This window comes from Haliaeetus leucocephalus, unplaced genomic scaffold (genome assembly GCF_000737465.1).
Source record: "Haliaeetus leucocephalus isolate CR32 unplaced genomic scaffold, Haliaeetus_leucocephalus-4.0 Scaffold76, whole genome shotgun sequence".
NCBI lineage: Eukaryota > Metazoa > Chordata > Aves > Accipitriformes > Accipitridae > Haliaeetus > Haliaeetus leucocephalus.
Window position 1 is genome coordinate 2,194,473 of NW_010972512.1, and position 25,362 is coordinate 2,219,834.

General features: G+C 38.2%; 1 protein-coding gene across 3 annotated transcripts in view; it reads right to left on the bottom strand.

Moving 5' to 3' along the window:
* SUCO (SUN domain containing ossification factor) overlaps positions 1-25,356 on the bottom strand; it is a 42,724-nt gene extending 17,368 nt beyond the window's left edge. For all 3 annotated transcript variants that reach the window (XM_010581277.1, XM_010581268.1, XM_010581260.1), the window contains exons 1-11: positions 25,212-25,356; positions 13,311-13,419; positions 10,972-11,073; positions 9,466-9,611; positions 6,056-6,196; positions 5,727-5,877; positions 3,597-3,717; positions 3,246-3,370; positions 2,681-2,748; positions 1,910-2,017; positions 683-788 (exon numbers count right to left, since the gene is read on the bottom strand). In XM_010581277.1, coding sequence (XP_010579579.1) covers positions 683-788; positions 1,910-2,017; positions 2,681-2,748; positions 3,246-3,370; positions 3,597-3,717; positions 5,727-5,877; positions 6,056-6,196; positions 9,466-9,611; positions 10,972-11,073; positions 13,311-13,419; positions 25,212-25,276 — 1,242 coding nt within the window. In that variant the 5' untranslated portion in view covers positions 25,277-25,356. The remainder of the gene's footprint in view (positions 1-682; positions 789-1,909; positions 2,018-2,680; positions 2,749-3,245; positions 3,371-3,596; positions 3,718-5,726; positions 5,878-6,055; positions 6,197-9,465; positions 9,612-10,971; positions 11,074-13,310; positions 13,420-25,211) is intronic.
* Positions 25,357-25,362: the final 6 nt, after the last annotated feature.

Consider the following 25,362-nt stretch of genomic DNA (forward strand, 5'->3'; position numbering starts at 1 on the left):
GGAGTTTTACTCTCTTTTGAGTCTCCTGAGTAAAGATAGCTTGCTGCAAGTTATTTTGAAGGTGGAGAGATCATGGCAAGTGCTCCAGTAGCAGTAAGCCTAAATAATTTGCATGAGTCACAGTTATGATTGAATAACTGCAAAACTGCACTTCTGAGTCTATTGATGAGAACCAGAATTCAAATGCTTACTCTTGCATATTCACTTAACACACTTAAATACAGCACAGAAGTATCAAGAAGTACACATATTCTAATATGTGCTTCAGGGAGAGAGTCTGTGTATGTGTGCGTATATACACAAAGCAGGTACAGCCAAGAGACAAAATAGTTCAATACCTCTCATCTTGCGTTCAAGCAACAGCTGGTTAAGTCAAATAGAATAGAACATTGTCTGGATTTTTCCTAATTCAGATACCAACTAAGTATGTACTTGGACACAAGGTAATAGGTGCTTCCCAAGATCCTCTCAGTTACCATTATGAGGAAGGTAATATACTTGTGATCATGTGACAAGAGTTTAGTACATGGCTAATCACACTAGGGCCACTAACAAAACTAGTGCAATTAAAGGTAAAGCATGCTTTGATAACACATTTCTCTGGATGTTCTATTATACAGCGTAAGCCCAGCAAACCTTTCCTTCCCTGAGAGGCATGGATGCTTTTGCAGTGTTAAGTTACCTTAACATATTTTGCATACATCTGTTCATCCAGAGGAAAGCTTTGGACATTCCTCTCATCTCTGGCATGGAAAGTACCTAATTTAATCCATTTGTTTGTTGGATACCTAGAAAAGAAACAACGGAGACAGGTAATGAAATACAAGAACCCCCCATTTACAGACATTTCCTGAAGTTTCCCAAAACACCTTTTCCCAGAAGAAATACTTTTTTTTATTTTCAGTTGCAAGATAGCAGCAATGTGTTTTTTATGGAAATAAGAGCTGCAATATAACGTTAGTCCCAACACAAAACCTCAGCAGTACCTCTTCACATACTTAAAACAGCGTGCAAGTCCTTGAAGGATGAAACCCTATACTTGATCTGATTACTGAAATTCAGCCAGCCTACAGTAAAGTTTCTGGAACTGAAAAAAGTCACCTCAGATGAACACTGAAGAACATGACACATAAGTGATAGGTTGTAAATATTATTGTAAGCAAGCAGCAAAAAAACCTGTGAGTAAAGCAGAGTTAGAACTAAGCAACAGATTAAGTGTTGAAAATCAGAATCTACATGCTTTAAGCACTGAAGAAAACAAGGGGGTTTGATGCACTGTGTGAATGTCTCCTATTTCACATACCAGAATAATCTGCTCAATCCCAGAAAGCAGTGGGGGTACAACATTGCCTAACACACGATAAAGCCACCCTTTAACCAGCCATTCAGCCAACCAGTAGTATCCTTATCCTTTCCAATTCCTCAATGGTGTACTACTGTTTGTTGGGTTTTTTTTTCTTTTTAAATAATTTGGATTTTTTCAGATAGAGTATAGCATTGAAGACAGCTTAAGATATGTGAAAATGGTCTGAATGACAAGGGAGGAGACAGCCCACAACCCCAGTGGCATTCTGCAAAGGAATGTTCATTTCATAATCTGCCCTCCATTACTTAGCTACTGTATAATTTCTGCTGCTTCATTGCTGCTTTTCAACAAATTTTTCCTTTCATTTTTAAGGTGGCAAAGAAAAAAAAATACAGGAAGCATGGAAAGAACTTAAGCCATGTACTCTAGGACCTCACAGTTGCCCTTTCCATGGAGAAATATGCTAGTAACTGATAACATAGACACAAACAAAATCCATGTAATTACATGTAATAACAGACACACACAGACCATGTTTTATGAAGCCATCCATTTCATAATTATTTCATTTTTCATTCAGAAGGGTGGGTTTTGATAACATACCTGTCACTAATAGACACCAGAAAGTCTTTAGGAGTGGAAGAGAATAATTCATGATTTGCAATGTCAAGCTGCTTTACTTGGACTGGTTCACAGAGCTCAATAACAAACCTTCAAGACAAAAAGGAAATCTTAAAAGCACTTTTCCATCTACAGTTACAGTCCTCAGTCCTTTACCTCGTTACTGCATCCTTCACTGGGTATAAAAGAACACTACAAAAATGCTGTACAATAAGGAGGCATCACTTGTTGCTCCCTTCAAAAATCCCTAGTGTATTTACCTGCATACCTAGCTTAGCAATTCTAGATAGCACCTACAGCTACAAAAGCTTCATCTATCTTGTACTCAAAGGCAACAAGTCACAGAACTAAAAACTAAGGATAGCAAACATAATTTAAACCACACCTGAAATACCAGTTAGTACACAGTAAATTCTGATCACGTGTCCTACAATTATTTGACAGCTGGGGAAAGAAACCAAAATCTTTACTTGAACACTCAGTGCTTTCTTTTCTGTATGATAATAATTATGCAAAACTTACAAATACTAAAGTGAATAAAGTTATCCCCTTAATCTTACTTCTCAATACCAGAGACAGAATTCTATAGGGGACATAACAAAGCATCTAGTGCTAAATCCATGAAAGTTCCTTACATGTACATTTCAGGCAGAGACACACCAAGGTCAAGTCAGTCCCACAGGATACATACAGTCCCATCACAATGGAAAACTATAACCACTCCTGTCATACAAGCAAACCTCAGTAACCTACCAGATTTTAGTACTGCAAGGATTTAGCATATAAAGGTCCATGTTTTCCATCAAAATAGCTGAAGTGCTCTGTATAAAGAAGAGAATTAGTATTTTAAATTGTATGGTAAATGCTGACACTGCACCAAGGGGTTTTCCCCTCTCTCCAAAAATAAGTTTGGTATTAGTTATGTAGACTAATACCGAGTTTCATAACATTCTAAGCAAGATAACATACAGGAGATATTATGCAGTACTACTTTGGGGCAATCACAGATTATTTATTATGGTGAGCTGTTTCATACAACTTTGTTCAGTTGTTCAATTTCTGTACTGAGCAGGTTCTGCTCCCCCTTCCAAATTCACTTAAAAAGGCATGAACTTCTCTATAGCAATCCCTCTTAAAAAAGGGACAGATCATAGTTTATGTCCCATTTTTATAAATCAAAAATCACAATAAACCCAAACATAGAAATAAAAGGATTACTTCAGAAATCAGTGTTCAGTTTTAAGGAAGTGTACTTTGTATTACTTCTTGCATAAGAGTAACCTGAAACCATGCACACTAATAATTAGTAAATGCTTACCTTTGCTTCTGGATTCGCTGCCAAAATTTTGGCACCACACTCCACAGAGGCATAGTTATTTCTATTTTTCTGGACTTTTTTTGTGGAATGCTGCCCACCGACAGCGGAAGGGTGCATTGACTGACCTAGGAACAATAAAATATTGCTACTATAACAAACTACACAAACAGTATTTTCACTTTCAGGGAACTTCTGCTCATTGCTTTTATATAATAAATGCTATTAATTATGTAGTTCTAGTAGAAAAATGAAGTTCCAGGCTGCATTCCAAATTGAGAGCTTCACTGTTGAAACCTGATACAATACGCAAGTGGTGTGTATTTAGACCAAACCAATGAATCCTGAACTTACTCTTTTCTTTCTCCACTTCCATAACTTTCTTCTTCCATTCATCAAATGTTGGAATGTCTCCAGGGTCCTTTGGAGTTATCACCGATGTAGGGTCAATTTCTCCTGTTTTCTTATACTCTTTCTGCAAAAGAATGAGCCACCACTTGTGAATATTTTTCAGTACCAACAATGAAAAAATTAACTTCAATGGTTTAAAAAAAAAAACAAATGCAACAACAAAAAACCCCATGCTCTCATCAAGTCAACAGAAGATACATCATTTGAACCCATGTTAAAAACTTAGTGTCAGGGTAAGCTCACAGCCAGAAAAAACATGTGACAATTTCCTCCCAGAATTATAGATTCTTTGAGATGCTGGTAATTTTTGTGGCTAAACTAATACAATTTAAGTAAAACTTAAGCATTCCGTCTCATAAAACATCTGCTTTTTCTTCAAGATTTTTTATTTTCCTCCTCCTAAGGAGAAAAAGGTTCCCTGTAGCAGAAATCTTCAAATATGAATGTTGGTCAACAGAATTCGAGGTCCCCTGGAATTTCTGAACACCTCAAAAAAAACAGCAGAATGAAATATTATTTGAAAATGTTTTATTTAATGTTTAATGATCAAAGAAATAAGTGTTTTGGACTTGCCTGACAAAGAAGCAACCCTTTTAAGGTAACCATATGATATATCATTTCAAGTCTTAACTTCTCTTTTGTACAAACACATTTCCAGCACACCACCAGATGTGCATAAAGCTTTTTGCTAAACATTTCAAGTGTAGAGGTTATTTGTAGACAACATTTTACAGGTAGTTTCCAGAATGACTGCTTTGTAGGTTGACATCTTTTCTCTGCACTTAAAGCAAGAATTATTTCACATACAGTTCTATAGCTGAAAGCCCTCAAAAAAGAGTCAAACCCATATATTTGGACAAAAGTGACAAGAATTCTTCACATGACTACACTGCAACAGAACTTTAGATGTGGCGTACCCAAAAAGTATATCCCCACATATATTTAGAAATGAGAGGACCTAAAAAACCTCCATATCTTCCTCTCCCAAGAAAGTTCAGGATATAAGATCCTCCTTGGACTATGATGAAAGCATTAAGTCAAAAAACTAAGTAAATGCCAAATCATGCTCTTGCTTAACTATGACATCAGGCCAATGCCATAATTATTGAAATTGCAGTCTTTAAAGCATTAGGTTAAATAAAGAATATCTTGGCTTTTGTTTTTTTTTTAAATAATGGTTTACACCAATTGGTTTGTAGTAAGTTCTTTAGAAGACTCTTCATGACTGCATGTAACAATTTTAAGGCACACTGTACTCTGTTCAATAATCTTGGGAAAAACTTCTTGGTTTTACCAGAGAGTTATCCAAGTTTCTAGTGACAGTTTAAATGTGATGCTAAAAGAGAAAAAAATGGTATTGACATGGCCTTGATCATTCTTTACCTATTTAAAAACTGTAAGCTTTAGGAAGTGTCTCCCACTAAGAACACAAAAGCAGTCATACAGTTAAGTATAAAAGACCTGTCTAGCTAAGTATCCCACTTTAACAGTAACCAAATAAGATACCTAGGAAAGAATAAAAGCACACCAAACATTTTGTATTTCTTTCAACCATCATCTTTGCCTTTAGCCATCTGCTTACTACTCAGGAACTTTCTGACTCAGTCAACAGTCAACCCTTGGACTTCTCTTCTACAAGCTTACCTGAACCATGCAATGCACACACCCCCCCCCGCCTTTTTTTTTTTTTTTTAAAACCTATGTAAAAAAATTCAGCATCCACAGCATCCTGCAGGAAGTCCCAGCTTAATTATCTGTTACATGAAGAACGTTTCTTGTGGATTCTGCTCCAGATAGTTTTATTTGATTTCCCCAAGTCTTGTATTTGAAGAGACTTAGCTCAGAAAAGCTGTTCTGTGCCAATCAACGTTGCTGCCCTTTTCTTCCAGTTTATTACACCCTTGTTGACGTGGCAATATCAGAACCACACACAGTGCTCAAAATGTGAGGGCTGTGCATTTATACACTGCCAATCAGAAAAGTAATGGGTATCGCTCATCTTTAACAATGGTGATAACCTAACAGAGGGCATTAGGCTCCTGTGTGTACTGAGTGGCTATCAGTACTGCTTACCTCCCTTTTTAAGTTCTCTGAGGCATTCAGAGCAGATTTTTGCTCATCTGCCCCCTTTTCAGCTGCTGAAACTTTCGACTCAAACTCAGATTTTGTCTTCTTTCCCTTGCCATGTGAAGATGATATGTTCTCTATATGTTGACCTGCAAGGCTGAAAGTTTAATTTAAGAGTATTAGGACTTATAAAATGATCACATTTTCAGCCATATGCAGTATTAGACACACATATGTAGATAAGCAAGCACATGCAAATGTTTATTGCAAGGCCAGGACAGAAAAGAACAATTACCTTTAAATTATTCAGACTCATAACCTACTTCAATACTCACCTTTCTGGCGGACTGACGAAAGAGGAAGCCTCACTCTGAGGGTCAGCCTCAAGTGTTGCACCAATATCACAGTCAGGTTCTGACTGCTCAGCTTCGCTAGAGCTGACTACAGGAATATCAGCATGGGAATTCTCTATTGCACTGAAGGGAAAGAAATAACATGCTTTTTGCCTTTCTGATAACACAAGTAACCCTGCTAATCAACCACATAAGATATTTCAAAGTTTTTAAAAAGCAACAGTCTCACAGAAATAATTAAAAAAAGAGGAATGAAGTATGCTATACCTGTGGAACTGTATTCTTAGCTGTACCCATGCAAGAATGGAATTTTCTTTTCCAGACTGTCTCAGCAAAGGAACACAGAGTTAGCCTCTCATCTCCCAGAACTCTCATCTAACATCTTACCAAACACTGCAAAGGATAATTTTTCCCATCATCACAACAAATTAAGAACAGCTTCAGAGTTACCTGACTGCCAGCAATTTTCCTTTTCAACAACAGAATCAAACACGAGACTGAGTCCATCACTAATAGCTCCAATGTTCTCAAGTCAGTGGGCAGCAGTCAGAACAGACCTTGGCTAAAACTAGGAGAAAAGGGGTGGCATAACAATATATAGTAGAGCCAGCCAGACTTCCTTTCCGCTAGATTTTTTTTTTTTTTTTTTGCTAGTGTAATAAAATGGGTAACCTAGTAGACCATTATCCAAGTCGCATCAACAGCCTAAACTAGCTAATCTGCCCACTGCTTTACTTCCTCTCTCCCAGGAAGGCTAAACACAGCACATCAGACAAATCCTAAAGCAGAAACTGAAAAGAAAGCCTCCCTATGTGCTCTTTAGGAATGATGGAACAGGTGGGGAAGAGAAGATGGACAGATAATAACTTTCAGTTAATAACGTCAGTGATTGTCCTCTCTTCCCCAGTACAGGGATGACTTTCATATTGATCTAGAAGGTTACAAACCAGATCTAAGTGAAAGCTTTATTCTGCCTCCTAAATTTCAACATAAGCTTTCTTTAATGTCAGCAGCAAACTAGGTTAATCCAATACCATGATACAGAGCTGCCAAAACACAAACAGCATGTCAGCAACTTAAAAGGGAATCTTTTTGGTTCTCTGACTGCTACAATTATCAACAGAAGCAGCTGCAACAAACCCAGGGAGACAATTTTAGTACCTTTCATATGATAAAGTTCCCACAGTATAAACCAAAAAACTCATAGGTATTCAAGAATTTTTGCTACGTAGCAAAACCTAACAAATGCTAGGAATACAAGAATTTATTAGCTACAGAGTAGTTTTTCTGAACTCCCCAAAACACACACATCTGAGACGCACACAGCTTAGCTCTGCATGTAACACTTTAATGACTTAAGTAAGGTTGACCACTACACTTCAAATTAAAAAGCTCCACATATTCTTGATCTCAGTGGCTAGATGACAGTATGAATAATTATCAACTGAATAAAATATGGGACAAGTACGAACTTAAAAATACCCTGATATCAGGGTGTACCTAACTGGCCTCAAGTAACTAATTCTGGCAGAAGGTGAGTAGCACAAGCCTAAAAGCTGTAGTGCCCCTTCTCCTTCGGGTACTTTCATTTGTTAGTAGCTTTGCCTTAATTTTGGAAGTGCATTACCAAGCTCACTTTGCATGGTATCTGTCTTTACTTGCAGCCAGAAGAGGAGCTCAGATTATTTTTCAAGAAGTCTTCCCCAGATAAGGTCTGGATAGAAAAGCTAGAATCAGTGCTGTGCTAGAAAAGATTCATTACAAAGTAAAAATAGTTTGGAATAAAATTACTTGCAGAATATTTTGACTAAGAGGTCCTGCTGGAATATCAGACCAGTAACACCTAAAGAAGCTGGATTTTGTTGCACTGATGGGAATCAGCATATAAAACAGGAAAAATGCTGTCTAAAGATAACAAATGCAACTGAGTCTTTTTAAAAATCTTGTTTAACTATGGAGTTGGACTACAGCTGTTTTGGATATTATGAGTTAATCTGTACAAAGAGACCACCTATTACTATCTAAAACTAAACTGAAATTTGAAATAATGTATGAATTAACTTGCATCTCTCCTACACTCATTCTACTCTTTCTTCCTGTAAATGCTACTAGGGTCAGAACACTACTGCCAAGTATTAACTAACATATCAGGTCCTCCAATACAAGTTTCCATTTTCATTTCTTTCACAGTTCATCATTCTAGTACTCCCCAACTATTGGCAGCAAGACTGTTTTCAACAATTACAAGACACCAAGCTGAATGTTCAAAAGCAAAGAACATCCTGAACCTCCTTCTAAGACCTGACAACAGTAGGACTTACAACACATTACACAAACGAATCAGTACAGTAGTCAACAAAAGCTATAAAAAGAAACATGCTGAAATTACATTCCAGTTTTGCTTTATAAAACCTGCAAATTTGGGAAGCTTGATTTTCAAAGACTTGCAATTGAAGACACTTATGAAGTACCAAAAGGTGCTTAAGCATTAGCCCTAGGAGACTAGGCAAGATCAGTCAGCAGACAAGATTTCCAGACCTTTTCTATGGTAACGAAACTAAATTTGGTAAACCAGAAAAACTGGACTATTAAACAACCCAAAACACCAAAGAGAATTCTACTTCATTTTTAATATGTTGAATTTTTATCTACCAAATTATTAGGTCTTTATCAGCAGACAATTAGAAGACTATATTCCTCTTTGCATACATTAAAAAGCCCAGGAGAATTTTGTGAAAGTACCTAGAAGTATACATACATGAATTTCCATACTACAGTTCACAGCTGATAGCACAACATTCCAGAAAGAAGGGAAACAAAATTAAGCACATCAACTCTTGAAGACTGCCTGCAGCAGAGGTAGCTCTGCAATACACTAAGTACCAGAATTACAAACTCTCTTGGTTGTGTTTAGACTAAAATTTGCTATTTCATCAAAAGTCTCTTAATATCAGAACTTATTTAAGACTGCTCTAAGTCCTGGAGTAAAATTCTGCAAAGTTGTTGCTTAACTGAAAGCAGAGGCCATCACTGAAGCAGCCCTGATGCTTGTTATCACAGATGTGAAAGCGCATTTGTGAAGGGCAGAAATCCTAATGGTAAAGACCCAAGGGCTTTTATAGTACAGATTATCTAGCACATAAAAAACCAGCAGCTTATAAACTGATAATGACAATAGTATGACACTTCATGCAAGTACACAACTCTTAATCCATGCACTGAGTAAATGATGGCATATTCCATTAGCACTGACACCATAAACCAAAGTACAGCAAAAGAATCATGTGTAGCAGTCTAGTCTTATCCCTACTAAACCTGAATAGGTAATCCTTTTAACATCAGAGTAAGTGATATTCTCTCAAAGACCAAAACAATAAAACGAAAGAGCTTACTTGGGCTGCGAGACTGGAGGTATCTCTGAGGTAGGTGAACTGGAAATGTTTTCAGTGCTTGCAACTATGCTAGATGAAGTTTCACTTATATCTACTGAAGGTGGAGTCTCAACTTCAGGCTGGCTTGCTTCACTTATTTCTGTAGTCTGTGAAAACATTGCAGATGAACATACGTTTTGCAAAACTTGAATAGGAAAAGTATTCATGTAACAACTTCTAGTATGGAGTTTTAACAGTTCAGTAGTTCAGATTTCTGTCATCAATGAACCAGAAAACCATGCAGCAAAAGAGTTAAATAAATTTTTTTTCTTCATAAACCTAGGTGGTATTCAGCACCACTTGGAGATAGTTGCAACACTCTTCCATAGTCTGCAATAATAGTGTAAAAATACGAATTGGAGAAGGCATGTGCAACAGCTTCCTCAACCATGCATTTCTATAGAGAGCGAGCCACAAGAAAATAAGCTTGAATATTTCAGCAACTGAAATAAATGGCTCTATTTGCATGCTCCATTACAATAAAATATACATTTACTATTTTCATCCTAAGCTTAATTTTGGAGAAGGCTTTCAATTTTATCACTCCAATGGAAGTCCGAAATGATTTAGATGTCTATTCTATGTTGTAACTTAACAGAGAGATAAATCCCTTATCACTTCCAAGAGCCTAGTAGTCTTGAGTCTTATTTATTCTAGGTCTTCAGTTTTCATAAGCCCTTGCACAGCATAATCAAAATACGGCTTTCTAAATCTGGAAGAGTATATAACCACTAAAACAGGTCAGATTGACTCTTGCAGCAATACAAAATACTATTAAACAAGAGCCTCTTGTCAATAGCTGGATTACTCTGAGTCGTCTAACCGAACATGAAGAGGTCTGAAACGTTCTACTACAGAATTGCATATCTAAACCATGCCATATATATATATTCAGAAGTATGTCCTATGTATGTTGTCTTGTAATCTACAAAACAAAAATATCTATCAAATAAATCATCTTTAACAGTGGGCTTTGCAACATTTAAGACCAAGCACTGACTCAAAGGTATTAATGGCACATACAACTGAAACACAGCCCTTTTTCCATTTTAACAAAGGAAACGAAACTGACAGAAGCCATGAAGGACCAAAGCTCAAACGGACTGCTACAATCACCAAGCCTGATCTATACAATAGACTTCACAGAGAAGGCTTTTTACATTTTATTTATAATGTGACAACCTTACCTATAACATCCAATTTTAATTTATCTTGGAAAGATTTATTTAGTCAGTACCTACAAATATTAAATTGCTCTTACTATTACTTATGCACATGGGAAATGCAAGATTTGTTAGCTCACATGTTTTCTCCTTCATGGGAAACATGAGTCTGACAGCAACCCTGCACGCAAGTGAAATGTGATAGATGGTCACTATGAGCTTTAGATAACCTAAATGAAAGATGCTGAAATCCAAGAAGCATTTGAAGAGTGTATGGAGACAGTGAATGAAATAGAAGTCTTGCCTGGTCAGATTTTGTAAAGTCATCAAGCAGCTCTTGGGTAGAGTAACTCTGTGGACTTGAGTCTCCATGCTCAGACTCCAGTCTGGGACCAGCCTCTTCCCCCTAGTATATTAAACGTAAAACAACAGTAAGTATGCAGTAACACAGGCCTTCTATTCTGTAAGAGGAGTTACCTTTGGTACAGACTGAACAACACTACCTTTAAAACCACCAAAATATCAACAAGAAGTTAAGATATATGAATCTTCAGAGCCACTGCCCACATATGTTTAAGATCTCATCTGTACAAAGACTACAGCAAGCTACAGCAATTCAGTTAAATCTTCACAGGAAAGATCATTTTAGCATTGTCTTAAATCATTCAGTTTGTGCACTAAGGAAGGTTAATCATTCTGCTATGATTTCCCATGCTGACAAACGCTCCCTGTCTCCTTGCTGCCCAAAATAGGGGGCGAGGGGGAAATCCTAAGATGACTTGCAACAGACAACCATTAAAAAATAACACTTGGCACATTTCAGTTATAGGAGTCTTATCAGCAGAACTAGAACAATTTCACAAGTCTGCTGTAACCTTTTAAAGCAACCTGAGGAAAAAAAAGTTTTAAAACCACCACACTGGAAAACTAACAAGAATTTACTTGCCCCTCAAACCTTTTTTTTTTTTTAGTTGTGACTACAACATATGCAAGTTATTTTTGAGCAATACTTTAAAACATGGCAAGAAATCTATTAAAAGTTTACACACCCCTCGTTTTGTAAGAGCTGTCTAAAATCCTGTGGTTGAGTACTGAAAGTGCTACTGTTCAGATCCAGAATGGGCTGCTATGCTATATAAGATTACATGATCATATTAATTTGAGAGAGTTAAGGCATACACTAGAAGAGCAGGAAGTACAAATTCGAGCAGGCAAGTCTTGAAGACAACGGCTAAGCAACATTTTTCCCCAAATATTATTAGCTCACATCCTAGTCCCTAACATTAAATACCATCAATGCCTCGAAGCTACAACTGATCTAAGGAAAACTGATCAAGAGCTGCAAGACTGCTCTTTTTGAGCAGGACAGCTCCAGCAGCCTAGTTAGGAGTAACAGATGCATGCTTAAGATTTCTCATACACCCAAGAAATTTTTCTTTAATGAGCAAAAAGTACAGTATAATGTATGAGCTTTCACATCTTTGGGTTGAAGTTCAGAAATCTGCTTAACAATGCAGCCACGTTAATAGAATGAAGGGAATAATCTTGCAAAGAAGTAGGAAAACATACACCAGTGGCTTCCCAGTCTCAAAGCTTACTTGATCTTTCCACTTTTATTACATCAGCCATTAAACTCAAGCAGGACTTTTTTCAGGCAGCCAGGAAGAATAGGACTGAATGCTATTTGGCCACACAAGCTGGCAAAAAAATACAGCTACCCTAGATATTGTAAGTTTCTTAAGCATTTCAACATTTAAAGTATTTTTTTCTGGTCAGGCAGCTCTCCACTTGAGTCAACTGGAATGCTCAACACACATTTTCCAGGTTTGACGTAGCATATAAAAGCTTTCTTGGAATGAGGACTATGATTTAGCACTACTACTGATTGGTAGAGGAAATGGGAAGACCAATAACATCAATACTACCCCATGCTTATCATAGGGCTGATTCTTTACCTGTGTAAGTAAATAAATGAAACTACCATGACTTTCTGATATGACTCAACAGCTTGGGAACTCACTATGAAATTGCAGTATGCAGAAACTTGTAATGAGTTAATCAGGGTGGGATGATCACACTCCATTTAACCTAAAGTGCTGAGTAATATAAATAAGGGACAGAATCTTGTTTATTAGCGTTTCACATAAGTGTTTTAGCTTTGTTAATTTTTATTAAACAGGAGGAAAACAAAGCAATAAATATTGACTTAAAATAATTGATCTTAAATCTCCAGCAGTCATTTGTGCACTGGGTTTTTAACACAGCACAGATGCAACTGACATACTGTGGCCCAGACTTACCCAGGCCATCACCTCTTATCGAGGTCTCTACGGAGCTACATACTATCCCTGATGACCCCTTCTACTACCTGGCACTCAAAAAAACCTGAGCCACCATTACTAGCTTTACTACTTGTTCCCCCACCAGACACAAACACGAACTGTCCACGCATAACTGCAACAAACTTGAAGTAAAGGAAAACAAAAACTTGGGAATATAAAAATCATGGTTCACAGAACAATTGAGTACATTAAACATTCTGGCCAAGAAGGCTCTACGAATCGTAGCATATGAACCTTTTTTTTTTTTAATTTAGTATCTAGTCAGACTAAGTAGCTAATTAACATGATTTATTCAGCATACCTTTTCCTGGACATTTTCATCATCATTTGCCAGGGCACAAGCATCACCTGAAGCATATTGCACTGCCGATGAAAGACTGTCTTTACAAAAGACATGCCAAATAGGAAGCCTATTTAAAAAAAAAAAGAGTCAAAATATTGATTTAAAATGAAAATATGATATTTTTAATTTCCCTCAGCATCGTTTCCCTCAACCTTTTTTCAGTTGCTCCCATGAGGTGCCTAAAAAATAAAAATACACATGTACAGTTCATAGATACTCATTTATCAAAACTATTGGAGGACTTGACTTTAAGAAATTAGTAACAGAAAACACACTACAAATTTACTACTTCTGAAAGACAAAAGTATCAGCAAAACTATTATTGGGGTGATACCATGTCCCAAAGTGGAAGCTGACACAAATTAGTTACTGCAAATTAGAAAGAATTTGAATCAACTATATCCTTCATCATATAGTAATGGGATGTCTTTAGCAATGATTGTTACTAAGCAAAAACTAAAGCCACAGATTAAAAAAATAAAGCTCCTTATATCCCTGCGCAGATTATATCTGAGAAAATTCTGTATGGTCAGCATGATCAAGCACATTTAAGAGAATTAGAGAAAATAAGTATATTAAACAAAAGGCCCCAAACCAATGAAAATGTAGAGACAAATAGCAGACCAGGTGCTGGCTTTAGCTACAACCTCCATAGGGATTGGTTTTGTACCTTCAGTTCTGAACAGTTTTGCTTCTCAGTAAAAATGGATTTATTTCCATAGAAAAACAGCCAACATCTACAAACATTTGCACCAGAACAGCATCTTTTGTTGCTTATAGTGCATGGCCCCTTCACATCCCAGATAATATCTGTACAGCAAACCATCAGGCTTAGAGGCCCAAAGGCCAGCAAAGGTCTTCATGCAGATGTCAAATTAGTCCAGCAAAACGTTATGCAAATTGAGCTTTTAATGGAGTTTTCAACTATACTTGACCAGAGTCACCTGCCACTTTAAAGCCAAACACTTTTCCAGGAAATACTCTGACAGCCAGGTGATCAGTATGACCCCTGTGGGAATTCACACAAACATCACTCTGCACCCTGAAAAAAGGGCCTCCTCCTCCTAAGAGGAGACAGGTCTGTAGCAGATCTTTAAGCATACAAGAAACCTGGATACAGCAACGTTCTGACATAAGTTTTGAAAACTAAAACATAGCCTTAACAGTCAGTCATAACAGTAAGAATATTAGTAGGTCAGGATTCACTTACGCAACTGGGATCAGTCTAGTGTTTAGAACTTGACTTACCACCTGTCTTAAAAACTTGAAGATCACCTTTATTGGAATGTATACGCAGCATAGATTCCTCCACCGAGGACAAACCCATGCTGCAGTAGACCAGAGTCAAGTACTACATTTTAAAAACAAGTTTCATGCATATATATGTATATATACACACACACACACAGAAAGGGAGCACTACTTCTCCAGGTCACAGGCAATCACAAAATCGGGCTTTTGCTGCACGGAGTGTCATCAAGGTAACAGCCACTCTAAATCCAGGTCTCGTACCACCAGAAGAGCAGAAGACAGCAGAAAAGGAACTTGTGGGATCTGACATACTATGCTGGAGATGGGCAAATAAGGTGTCCCGGGTCTGTCTCAGCCCCACTGCACCTCAGTAATTCCTCTTATCTTTGAGGTAACAGCTTTCCTCTAAACTAAATGGAAGCCCCCAAGTTAAGCAGAAGCAGCTGCAGTTACTGGAAACTAAAGCACTGAATATAAGGGTATGAAAACATTTATAACCACATATTGTAGCGGGTACAAAGTCTCACATCTCAGTTAAGTTGAAAATGAGGTGTATGCATTCTCACACACCTTAAATTCCCATCCCATCATGCAGTTACTTGTTTGTATTAAGTTCTCCATCAAACCTCTGTCTTATCCTAAGCACAGGATGTACATTTAAGAGACTGAATGAAATGTTACCAGACTTTTATGGCCTTACTTCCTAGCTCTCACTTGGAAAAATTAGTTATGCAAATACTTCGAGTCATTTATTTTTCTGAAAAGTGGTTTCAATCATTTCATGAAGAAATTTTCTCATGCTCTTAATGACAGTACCTCTGGTTTCTCCTTCCAGCTATGACAACTCCCAGGTTCTTCATAAAAATACAAGAGAAAGATGAAAAATTATACAGAACATGCTGTAGCTCATTCCACGCCTTTATTAATGATCCACACAAATATGTTACTTCCAATTTTGCTTACACTAAGGGGGGAATCTTCAGTGAGCTGTACAGAGCAACATTAAGTCCCTTAATGTAGAAAAGGAAAAATATCATTGGTTGTGAATCAGCTTTTTAAAACACAAGCTATATTTTCACAACCACATTAACTACTTCAGCACTTGCAGGCACAAAAAGCACCTAGCACAAAAGGCATACATTTCTTAACTTAATATATTGATACTTTTAACACAACAAATCATGCTTTATTAGAGCATGAATGCAGCTTTTAGAAGAATGCAGTTTGACAGCTCATAGATTTAAGCTATTCCGACATAATGTGTCCAATATCCAACTTGCCTACTTTCAGAAATTCTTCTCCGTTTACTCCCCAACAAAAACATGATGCTTCAAGTCTCCCAAGAGCCCTCTGAGCAAGGGAGGGGACTGAGAATTCATTTTGTGTATGTGTGCATGCATGCACCCACAGGAAAACCTGAGCCCTACTGCAACAGAGGATGCAGCAAGCAGGATATGTCATTCAATTGCTGCCATCAAGCTCCGACAGCATTAAGAACACAAATCCACAGAACACAAGGCCACGTGAGACCAGCCATTCTGTGAGAAGTCAAATTAATCACCTTATCAGGACCACTGCTACTTTTTTTTCCTCTGTCTTTCAGCATTCTGCATATTCATTCAACAGGCTTTTTTAGCCACAGGCTGATAAATGATATAGCTTGTAATAAAAAAATTTGCCAAATGGCATAGCACCTCTGTTAAGCATTTCTCTATATGCAGAAAAACAACAAACATGAAAACCCAAGTGTTAATTTACAGAGCAGAATTTCCCTTGAGCTTAGTAAACTTGCACAGCATGTCCAGCGAAAGCACAGCAGCTTCTTCATCTGTATATATTAATACATCCTTCCCCTTCTCATGACAAAAGAGTAGTATTTTAACGCTGACTTGGAAGCAAGCAGATCTAATGCCCAAATAGCACTGGAGATTAGTCACTTGATATACTGTCTCACGTACAAGGTATATCTTCAAATGACATAACAGTGTAGGAATACTTCAAGAGATTGTTCCAAACACATAACCAACAATTAGCCACTTACATGGATACAGAAGTTTTCAATAGTTCCATTTTTGCTAAGTATGACTCAAAATAGCAACTGCTATTAAATCTCATAAAGAACAAAGAAACTTAAGCACTTACTAACTTTTATAGTATCATCATTAATGTAGTTTAAAAGATATTTTCTCTAATACACCATGAATTTTTCAGCTTGATATGCACAAACCCAAAAGCAAAAGCTGCAAGCCCAGACAGAGAAGGGGGAGGAGGGGGAGGGACGAATCTTTACTCTTCACAGGGCAGGCACATACTGTGGTTCTCTGCTGAAGCAGAAAGTCTGCTCACCCCTGTCTGAATGGTACGGCACACTCATTGCTATGCAAATTGGCTATGGTCTACTGACGGCTGTTAGGCTTTTGAAAAAGTATGCACTGAAATTCAAAAGTGCGGGTGGTTTTGAAATTGTAGTGTAGGTTTCATGTGAAAGACTGTCCAGCTCTAATTTGGCTCAAACTCTAAGTAATTCTGAAGAAGGCTGCATAAGACTATCAGAGATAGGGAAGCTATTGATAACTGTTCTGACAAGCATAAAAATCAAGTAAAAAGTAAACAAATGGTAAGAAAAATTATTCATACAAGTTACAGCTGACAAAAAAATCCAAATTAGCAAAATCTGAAGGTTAAGAGCCATTTTTCTGTAATTTGATCTTCCCAGAGAAAAACAGCCTAACCTTTCTTTTCCAAAGACTTCATACAAAACCACTGACTCTCACACAAGATTCACGTCAAACATCTGTCCTTTAAATGATTCAAGAGTTTTCTTAAATTCTCCCCAAACAAGATCTATTTCTGGACACCAGAGAGTGAAGCAGTTCAAAACAGTTTACAGTTGACACCTGCGAGACAGAGTAATTTTAAGGAAAGGGAAAATAGAAGGAAGCTATCACTAGTGTACCAATTACCAAGCCCCCCTTGAATGAACGGGGATCAGTGTCTCTCCAGGACTATGATGGACATTTTCTGCACCTCTCAGAGGGTTGTATTATGCAGATGTGCCGATGCCCAACAGCTAAGAGGGATAATGAAGAGGTCACCGTCCCTGCCATGTGACACTTCTCTACCAAAAATACTCATAGGCTCAGTTCAGAAGAGGCCTGTGCAAGAGAAGGCAGGTGGGTTTTGGACCTGGGGGCAGAGGGCCATCAGAGCAGGCCTATGAATGGGGGAGAGGTGCCTACTTGTTGAAGCTTACTTTCTTGATTACAGAATAATTTATTTTGGATTAATCAGGTAAAAAATGAGAGAAGCTGTGAAAGGGCAAGGAAGGCAGGAAACTATCTTTTGCTTTGAACAAGCCCTATAGGTCTGTGACTGCTATCACTAGCCTGTCAGAAGAGAAAGAAGGCTCTGTAAGAACAAGGAGCTCAGCGGATCCACAACCAGTCTCCCGAGTCAGCAGTAATCTGCCATCCAGCCACTGGTAATGCAGAAAAAACAGCAAAAGGAGGGAACCCTCTCCCCCAGTAACTTAATGGAATCAATCTTTCTCTCAGAACAGTTCAGCAAGAGAGACTTAATTTAAAAGGGCCTGCAGAACAAAGTAAACCTCTTGGAAAACGAAGACCAGGCTTTCAGGACAGCAACATTATTTCAACCAGTCAGAGGAAGAAAGCTATTTGCAGGGCATTGACTGCTTTAGCACAATCTCCCCAGATAAAATACTCATTTCTGCATGTGAAGTGGAAATAAGTGTTGATAAATGCAATGAAGAACCATTAATCTTCCTTAATGCCAGTTAAAAAAAAAAAACAACAAAACACCATTCATTTAGAAGCCACTTATTACCACAGAAGATCAGCATGCATTAATAAGATAATTTTAAAAGTTATGATGGAACTTTAAGGTAGAAAAAAGCTGAAAACTAGATCTACAGATCTACACTAAGCAAGGATGCTGCCAGCAAGGCACTGATACCATCTCATTTCCTACCACTATCCACTAACTTGATCCACATGCTAAAAAAACAAACCCTAAAACAACTGAAATTGGGGCTTTTTTGCAAATCCTTTACAAATCCATTGAATTTTACAATTAATTTAGGGTTTTAATATCCTGCCCACTCTTTGCAAAGAATGTGCTCTCCAAATTGTCTCCTAACTGCAATGTGACAAAAAAGACAGTTACTTCACTTATTCAGTGGAGCCCAACACAAAGATACTTGTACCAATACTGAATTTCATAACTTCAGACAATGAGATTCCAACCATCAGTTTAAAATATGGCTTTCAGCATTTTAAATGCATTAGCATGCAAAGACTGCAAGACAAGGTTACAGTTGTACCATATACTTTATCAGATTTAACTGATTTACTACTGCCTGAAGGGGTAGTCCTATATCCCACCTTCAGCCACACATTTCTCTGCACCACCTGATCTGATCTTGAGATTGTGGAGACACACCAGTATCTTCTGAGGAAGGAAAATGAAGTTAGCTTTGAGCTAGTGTATACTCAGATATAAAAATCCAAGAAGACAGAGGGAGAACATAACATTTGTTCATGACTGTCCACTGTTGTCCTAAGTTAAACAACAGAAATCAAGGCCGAGGACTAACAGTGGAAAACCTCTTCATTCCTTTCTCACAGTATTACTCTCATCCTTTCCCAGAAAAGCTGCTCAGATAACAGCCACCTTCACAACACTGTAACTGTATATTGTTTTGATACGGTGCCCATAATAGACAACAGCGTATATTAGATGCATGCTGCAAAGTAACACTGAAACACATACCTCATTTCTTGAAAGGAGTATCCAGGTACCCTATTTCAGGCACTTAAAGCAGGACAGAAGTCACAAACCCTAGCCCTCAAAAGGTGTCCATTTTGAGGTGCTCAAAGGAACAGGCAGTTCCTAATGATTCTTGGTAGCAGACTTCTGTAATACTGCACTGAAGATTGCAGCTTAAGAGAACCTCCCTGCATTGTCAAACTCCAGTTATTATCTTTAGCACAAGAGTTTGGGGAAAAGAACAGATTCTGTAAAAACACAATAAAACCTGAATAGCCGCAAACTGTGATTAAACTTTAAAGCTTTTCAAGTCTGTAGTAATGTCTAACTTACACACCTTTGAAGATTTCCCTCATTGCTTAAATTCATAAGCTTGTCTACACAGGCACAACACTGCAACAGCAGGCTCAGAATCATCACCAGCTGCTCTGCACCAACTCCCCATGCTTCAAACCCACTGTAAATGCAATCCAGCTTAACATACTGCCAAGGAGTGGAATTTTAGCGTAAATTTAGCATCATAAATTTTGCCCTAGATCATTGTAAAGCTGCTATCACCTAACTCCGAGACATTTTATAATGTATTTTTAATAGACTTCTTACCTTTAAAGGACTTCAACAATATCTTGATTGCCATTTCAAAACTCAGCCAAGCCAAGAAGGTCCCTTCGTGCACCTAAGCTAATTTTGAACTGTTGGAACCTTTTAGTGATATTCCAATCCTGTTTAAGTCATTTATACCAATATTTTCACTTACCTGAGCAAGAGTTCTTTGCAGTAGCTTTGGGATCAGTCTGTCTGTTATACCTGCTCAGTATTTTCACCAAGAATTACAATAAAGTCTTTAGACTTGCAGATCTACGTTACCCTGTTCTCAACCAAGTTTTCATGCACAGAAATAACACCCTCTTCAGGCAGAAGGCTGTAGCACCTCCAAGTGTTAACTTTAAAAGACTCTGTATATATCCTCCCCTTGAAAGAGGCACAGAATTTACCAAAAGCTGGATTTGTAATGAAAACTAAAGACAAGAAAAGCAAAAGAGCCAAAAAGTATCACTGTGAATATTTTGCAGAATAAGAACATTAAAGTGAAAAAGAACTGATAACAGGTTAGAGAAAGGCATTTCAAAAAAAGGTTGAAGTGAGGCACATCTCATTGCCACAGGCATGGTCTAACACAGCAACCTCATGAAGGGGTACACTGTCACTTTAGTACACCACTTGCATAACAAACAGACAAATTTGAAGTTTCTAGGACAAATCTTTTAGAAGATACTGCATGAAAGCACTTCACTGATTTTCAAATAATTTTAGAAGGTAAATATTCAATAATTGATTGAGCCAAGCATTTGTTTTACATAAGACACCAGAGCCCCTGCTTGCATACACCACCTTCAACTTGAGCAGGCTATAAGCTAGGCATATTCACACTTGATTTTTAAGAGTCCAAGAGTTCCAGTGCAGCTTTTGTCCCAACCTTAACTACAGAGCAAAGACACTTCCGAACAAGATTCTCCGTATCTAGGAAGATACTTTTCATTCTGAAATCAGATGCCTGGAACAAAAGTTTTGATTATATGAACAGTGCCCAAAACACTTCATTTCTTCCTGCCATAAAATGCACACACACGGTGTTTATTTTAGTACCAGCCTTCTGAAGAGATTTAAGTAACTACACAAGAGGAGGATCACCAGATAAAATTTTGAGCCTCATTACAAGTTACACTAGCAGTTCTATCCAGATCATTAGGGCACTCTCCTGCAAACATTATGCTCTGCTAAAAAGAGGATTTCTGTGATAAGAGGCATGTTACACTGGAACACAAGCCTTTCACTCCTCAACTCTACCACTCAACACCTTTCTGTTATTACCAGATACAAGCTCAAGGTTTAAGCCAAAAGTCAGTAATAAGGCCAATAAATGTTCAATTAGGAAACCCTCTACTTCTGTGATCTCTTATGTGGCTTGCATAGCTTTTGCCTGTGCAGGACAGGAGCAGCAAAATAAACACTAGTGATGTTATCACACTGCCAGTATAGCACTGCTTTTTCCAGAGGTCCTCTTGGCATTACAGAGCTTTCAACAACCACACCTTCATAAACCTAGAAGACTGTAGTGCAAACCAAAACTGGAAATATTTTATCTCATTAAAACTCATATAAATCTTCACATTAATAGGTAGGAATACAAAGTAATATCAAAATCTACCCCCTGCCAATGTATCTGTATCTATGCTTTCTTCCTGGCTATGCCACTAACCCAATCTGACCTTTACAATTTTCAGGGTACAATCTCATTATGGATTTCGGAGTCAGAGCTACGAGACCAGGGTTTTTTCATCAGAAACAGCACATCTTGCTGCTCAGCCACTTTGATACAAGCCTTTCTTTACTGATGCAGCTTACTCACAGTGTAATGACAACGTAAAGAATCTTGATGCACACATGCACTTATCCCCATTTATATAGTCATCGTTGTAAAACCAAGGATGATAAAAAGAGTTCATGAAAGCTAAGTAGATCAGGATGTGCAAAGCACTTTCTGGGATAGAATGAATCATAGAAAGACAAATTAGTGTATGCATGATTTCTTTATTAAACTCATAGCTAACACTTTGAAAAGTGCAGTTTATGGCAGGTAAAAGCTGATGTCAGAACAATTTATACATGTTACTCTTCAAACAACTGTCATAGCTAGTCTCAATTCACATAGTACTAGTATCCCTATAAGCTTCTAAATCTACTCCACTTATTCAGCTCTGTATATTGTCAAATTACAATGCACTGTAAGTTTTAAAAGTATTTTTTATATTATGATCATCTACACAAAGGGATTAACTGAAGCATAGAAAAAATCTTTGTAAATTCAGGACAGCAGGAGTCATTTGTCACACACAGGCAAAGCTCCAATCTGCACAGATGCGTGTTATTTTTAAAGCACTACATTCTTAAGCCTTACCTGCATCAAAACTACTTCTCTAAAGCCATGCAGCCATCCCACTCTTTTGAACTACTTGGAACAACATTGCTGGCTCAGGTTTGTCAGAGAGCTGTGTTTGTTCCAGCTTCAGAAAGCCTTAAGCACCAATAAAGCTCTGATCCTGAACACCCAAAGAGCATCACATTGCCTTTATTGAAAAGACACTGTCTTACAAATCCCTAAACTCAAGCTTCTGGCGGGTTTTTTTTGTACATTTCCTAAGAGAGAGTCACATTTTTAACTTACAGGATAAGATCTTTTTAAACAATTTCCAGTTAAAAAAAAAAAGTCAAATCAATCTTTCCCCCACACACTTGATTTTTACCAAATAATACTTCTCCATTCTTCTCTTTAGGCAAGCTTTAAAATGCATAATGGGAGATTAAACAAATTCCTATTTTAAGCTTACTTTCACCAAAGAAAGAAGCAACCATCTACCCAGAAATAAAACAAAGCCCAGGTTTTAAAAATAAATTTAAAAAGTCCAAATAGCCCCAAGTATTCTTTCAGTAATTCCGTTTTGTCTCATGGTTTTTTCCCCTGCTTTGTTTAATTTGATCATCTGTTGACCACTAGTTTCATCTGTAAGAAAAGAGCTTCTCTCCTAGTAGCATTAAATCCTTTGAAGATTACATTTCAAGACAACTAAATTTAAAAAGCCAACATTTGTCACACATGCCAACATTCATAACACAAAGCCTTCCATTTACTATTTAAAGTTTCTTAACCGCTCATGTGAACAAAGTTGCTGATTTTCAATACATCACAACTTATCACGTTACGCAGTCCAGCAATAATACAGGAATTAATAGACTTCAAGACCTTCCAATTACAACTCTGACATAGCTACTGAAATTAAAGCAAGCCACAATGCCATCCTGCAGACAGAGGATTTTAAACTCTCTAAAGTGAATTTATGTTTGGACAACAGAGACTAGGGAACTAGAGTTGTGCGCCTCCCAACATGTAAATTAATCTACTGGCTCTTCAATCAAAAGCAGCCAGAGTGAGCAAGGTGAACATATAATCTGAACTACTTTTTTTTTTTTTAATAGTAAAAGGTTTGGGATACTCAGTGAGATCATCAGTTAAGACACTGCTTGAAAGAGCAATCTCTTTTAAAGAGTAAGAAAAAACTCAGCTCAATTTTTCTCCTAACACTACCCAAGATGAACACAGAAGTTGTCTGAGCTTTACAGAACAAGTGTATTATTTCAACAAATTAGTTGAACGTGATATTCCTTTATCAATATGGAGTAGGTGCCAAACTTTTTATTAAACTAAACAGTTCTGTTAAAACAGCAGACTAAGAACACAGCAACAAAAAGTTACTCTGACCATCTAGATATCATTAAGATGAGAATACCTTCATGTTTCAAGGCAGAAACAGGTTATCAGCCTTCAAGACACAGTAAGAAAGAAACAACTGTTTTCCTAATAAGAATCCTAACTGTACAAGTAGAACCTTCTGCGAGAAGAAACTTAATTGCCCAACAAGTAAAAGAAAAGCTGTCTAGAGACAGTTCAGCAGGTTCACAGCTCACTTAATCAAACCTATATGGCTAGGAGCGGTTTTGTTTAAAATTGTGCTAAATATAAACATGACAACAGAGTTTTCAAGCACTTTTTAGACTCACTGTTTTGTTTCCTAAAAACAAAAATGTGATGACACGAACCAAATTTGCTCCAGGATTGTCCGAACCCAGTAACAAAAGGGTCAGCACCAGATTGCAACTGATTCTGTACAGAGAGATGCCTGGGCTCCCCCTTTCTTCATCCAATGAGAATCAACTGTAAGACAACCCAGAACTTCAAGACTATGTCAATTTTTTCTTTTTTTTTTAATAGACTATTTAAACAATTTACAGGAAATGTATTAAAGTAATACAGCAGATACACTATTACCTCTAACAACTGCTGCTTTTCCATTTTCAATATTTGCAGTTTGCTGTTCAAACTGGCTAGCATTTCTCAAACAGTGAGTCACGGAGTTCAAAGGGGACCAAAGTTTAAGAAGCTTAGAACTTAGCATACAAAAATATATTCTCCCAATATTTGTGTTCTAATAAACGTCATCTTTTAAGAAAGTTTGAAAACAAAGTAAAGAGAAGATGCTGGAACAAGGTATAGCTAAGGTAATCACTATGAAAAGCACTCTCAAAGATGTAACCAATGCAGAAATTAAAGGGCTCATTGGCTTTATTTTAACACGACTCCAGCCAGTCACAGAAAATCGGTTTCAAGAATAAGGCATCGTGATCTTTCAGAGAACACAGCCAAAGTTCAGCCTGAAAAAAAACAAGCAAGCAAGCCTTCTTGTTAAAAGCACAGAGCAGCAACAAAATACATGCAGAAACGTACAGCATAATTTTGAACCCCTGATATTTGAGGGCTAACTCGCTCCACATCTGACACCGCTTGTTTTCACGAACGCAGCAAATGACTATTATTCACAGCAGCGGGAATTACCCTCCCAAAAGCTGTAACCTGCCTTTCCCCTACCACCACCACACCGCGTGCTACCAGCACATTAACACATTCTTCTTCTTCCAAAAGGAAGCCCCCTTCTTTCCCCAGTGGCACCACCTCCCGCTCCCCCGCGTCCCCGACCATCAGCTCTCAGCATCCCGACCAGGGCGCTCTCCCCGTCGGACCCGGGGCAGCAGGAGGGGCCCGTGGGCCCCGGGCTGCCGGGGAGGGTGGCAGCGGCAGGGCTGAGGGCGGGCCCGCCGTCGGGGTCCCCCGCCGCCGAGCGACGGCAGACCGCCGTCCCCGGGAGACCTCGGAGTAGGCGCCCCGAGGCCGTGAGGGCGAGGGCCCGCGGCGCGGCCGGCACTCACCAAAGCACGGCGCAGAAGAAGAGGCAGGAGCCCAGCGCCAGGAGCCGGCGGGGCGGCTCCCTCATCGTCTCCCCCGTCTACCTGCCGCGGCCGGGAAGAGGCGGCGCATCCTCCCCGGCAGAGGGACGGCGGGAGAAGCGCGGGCGGCGGC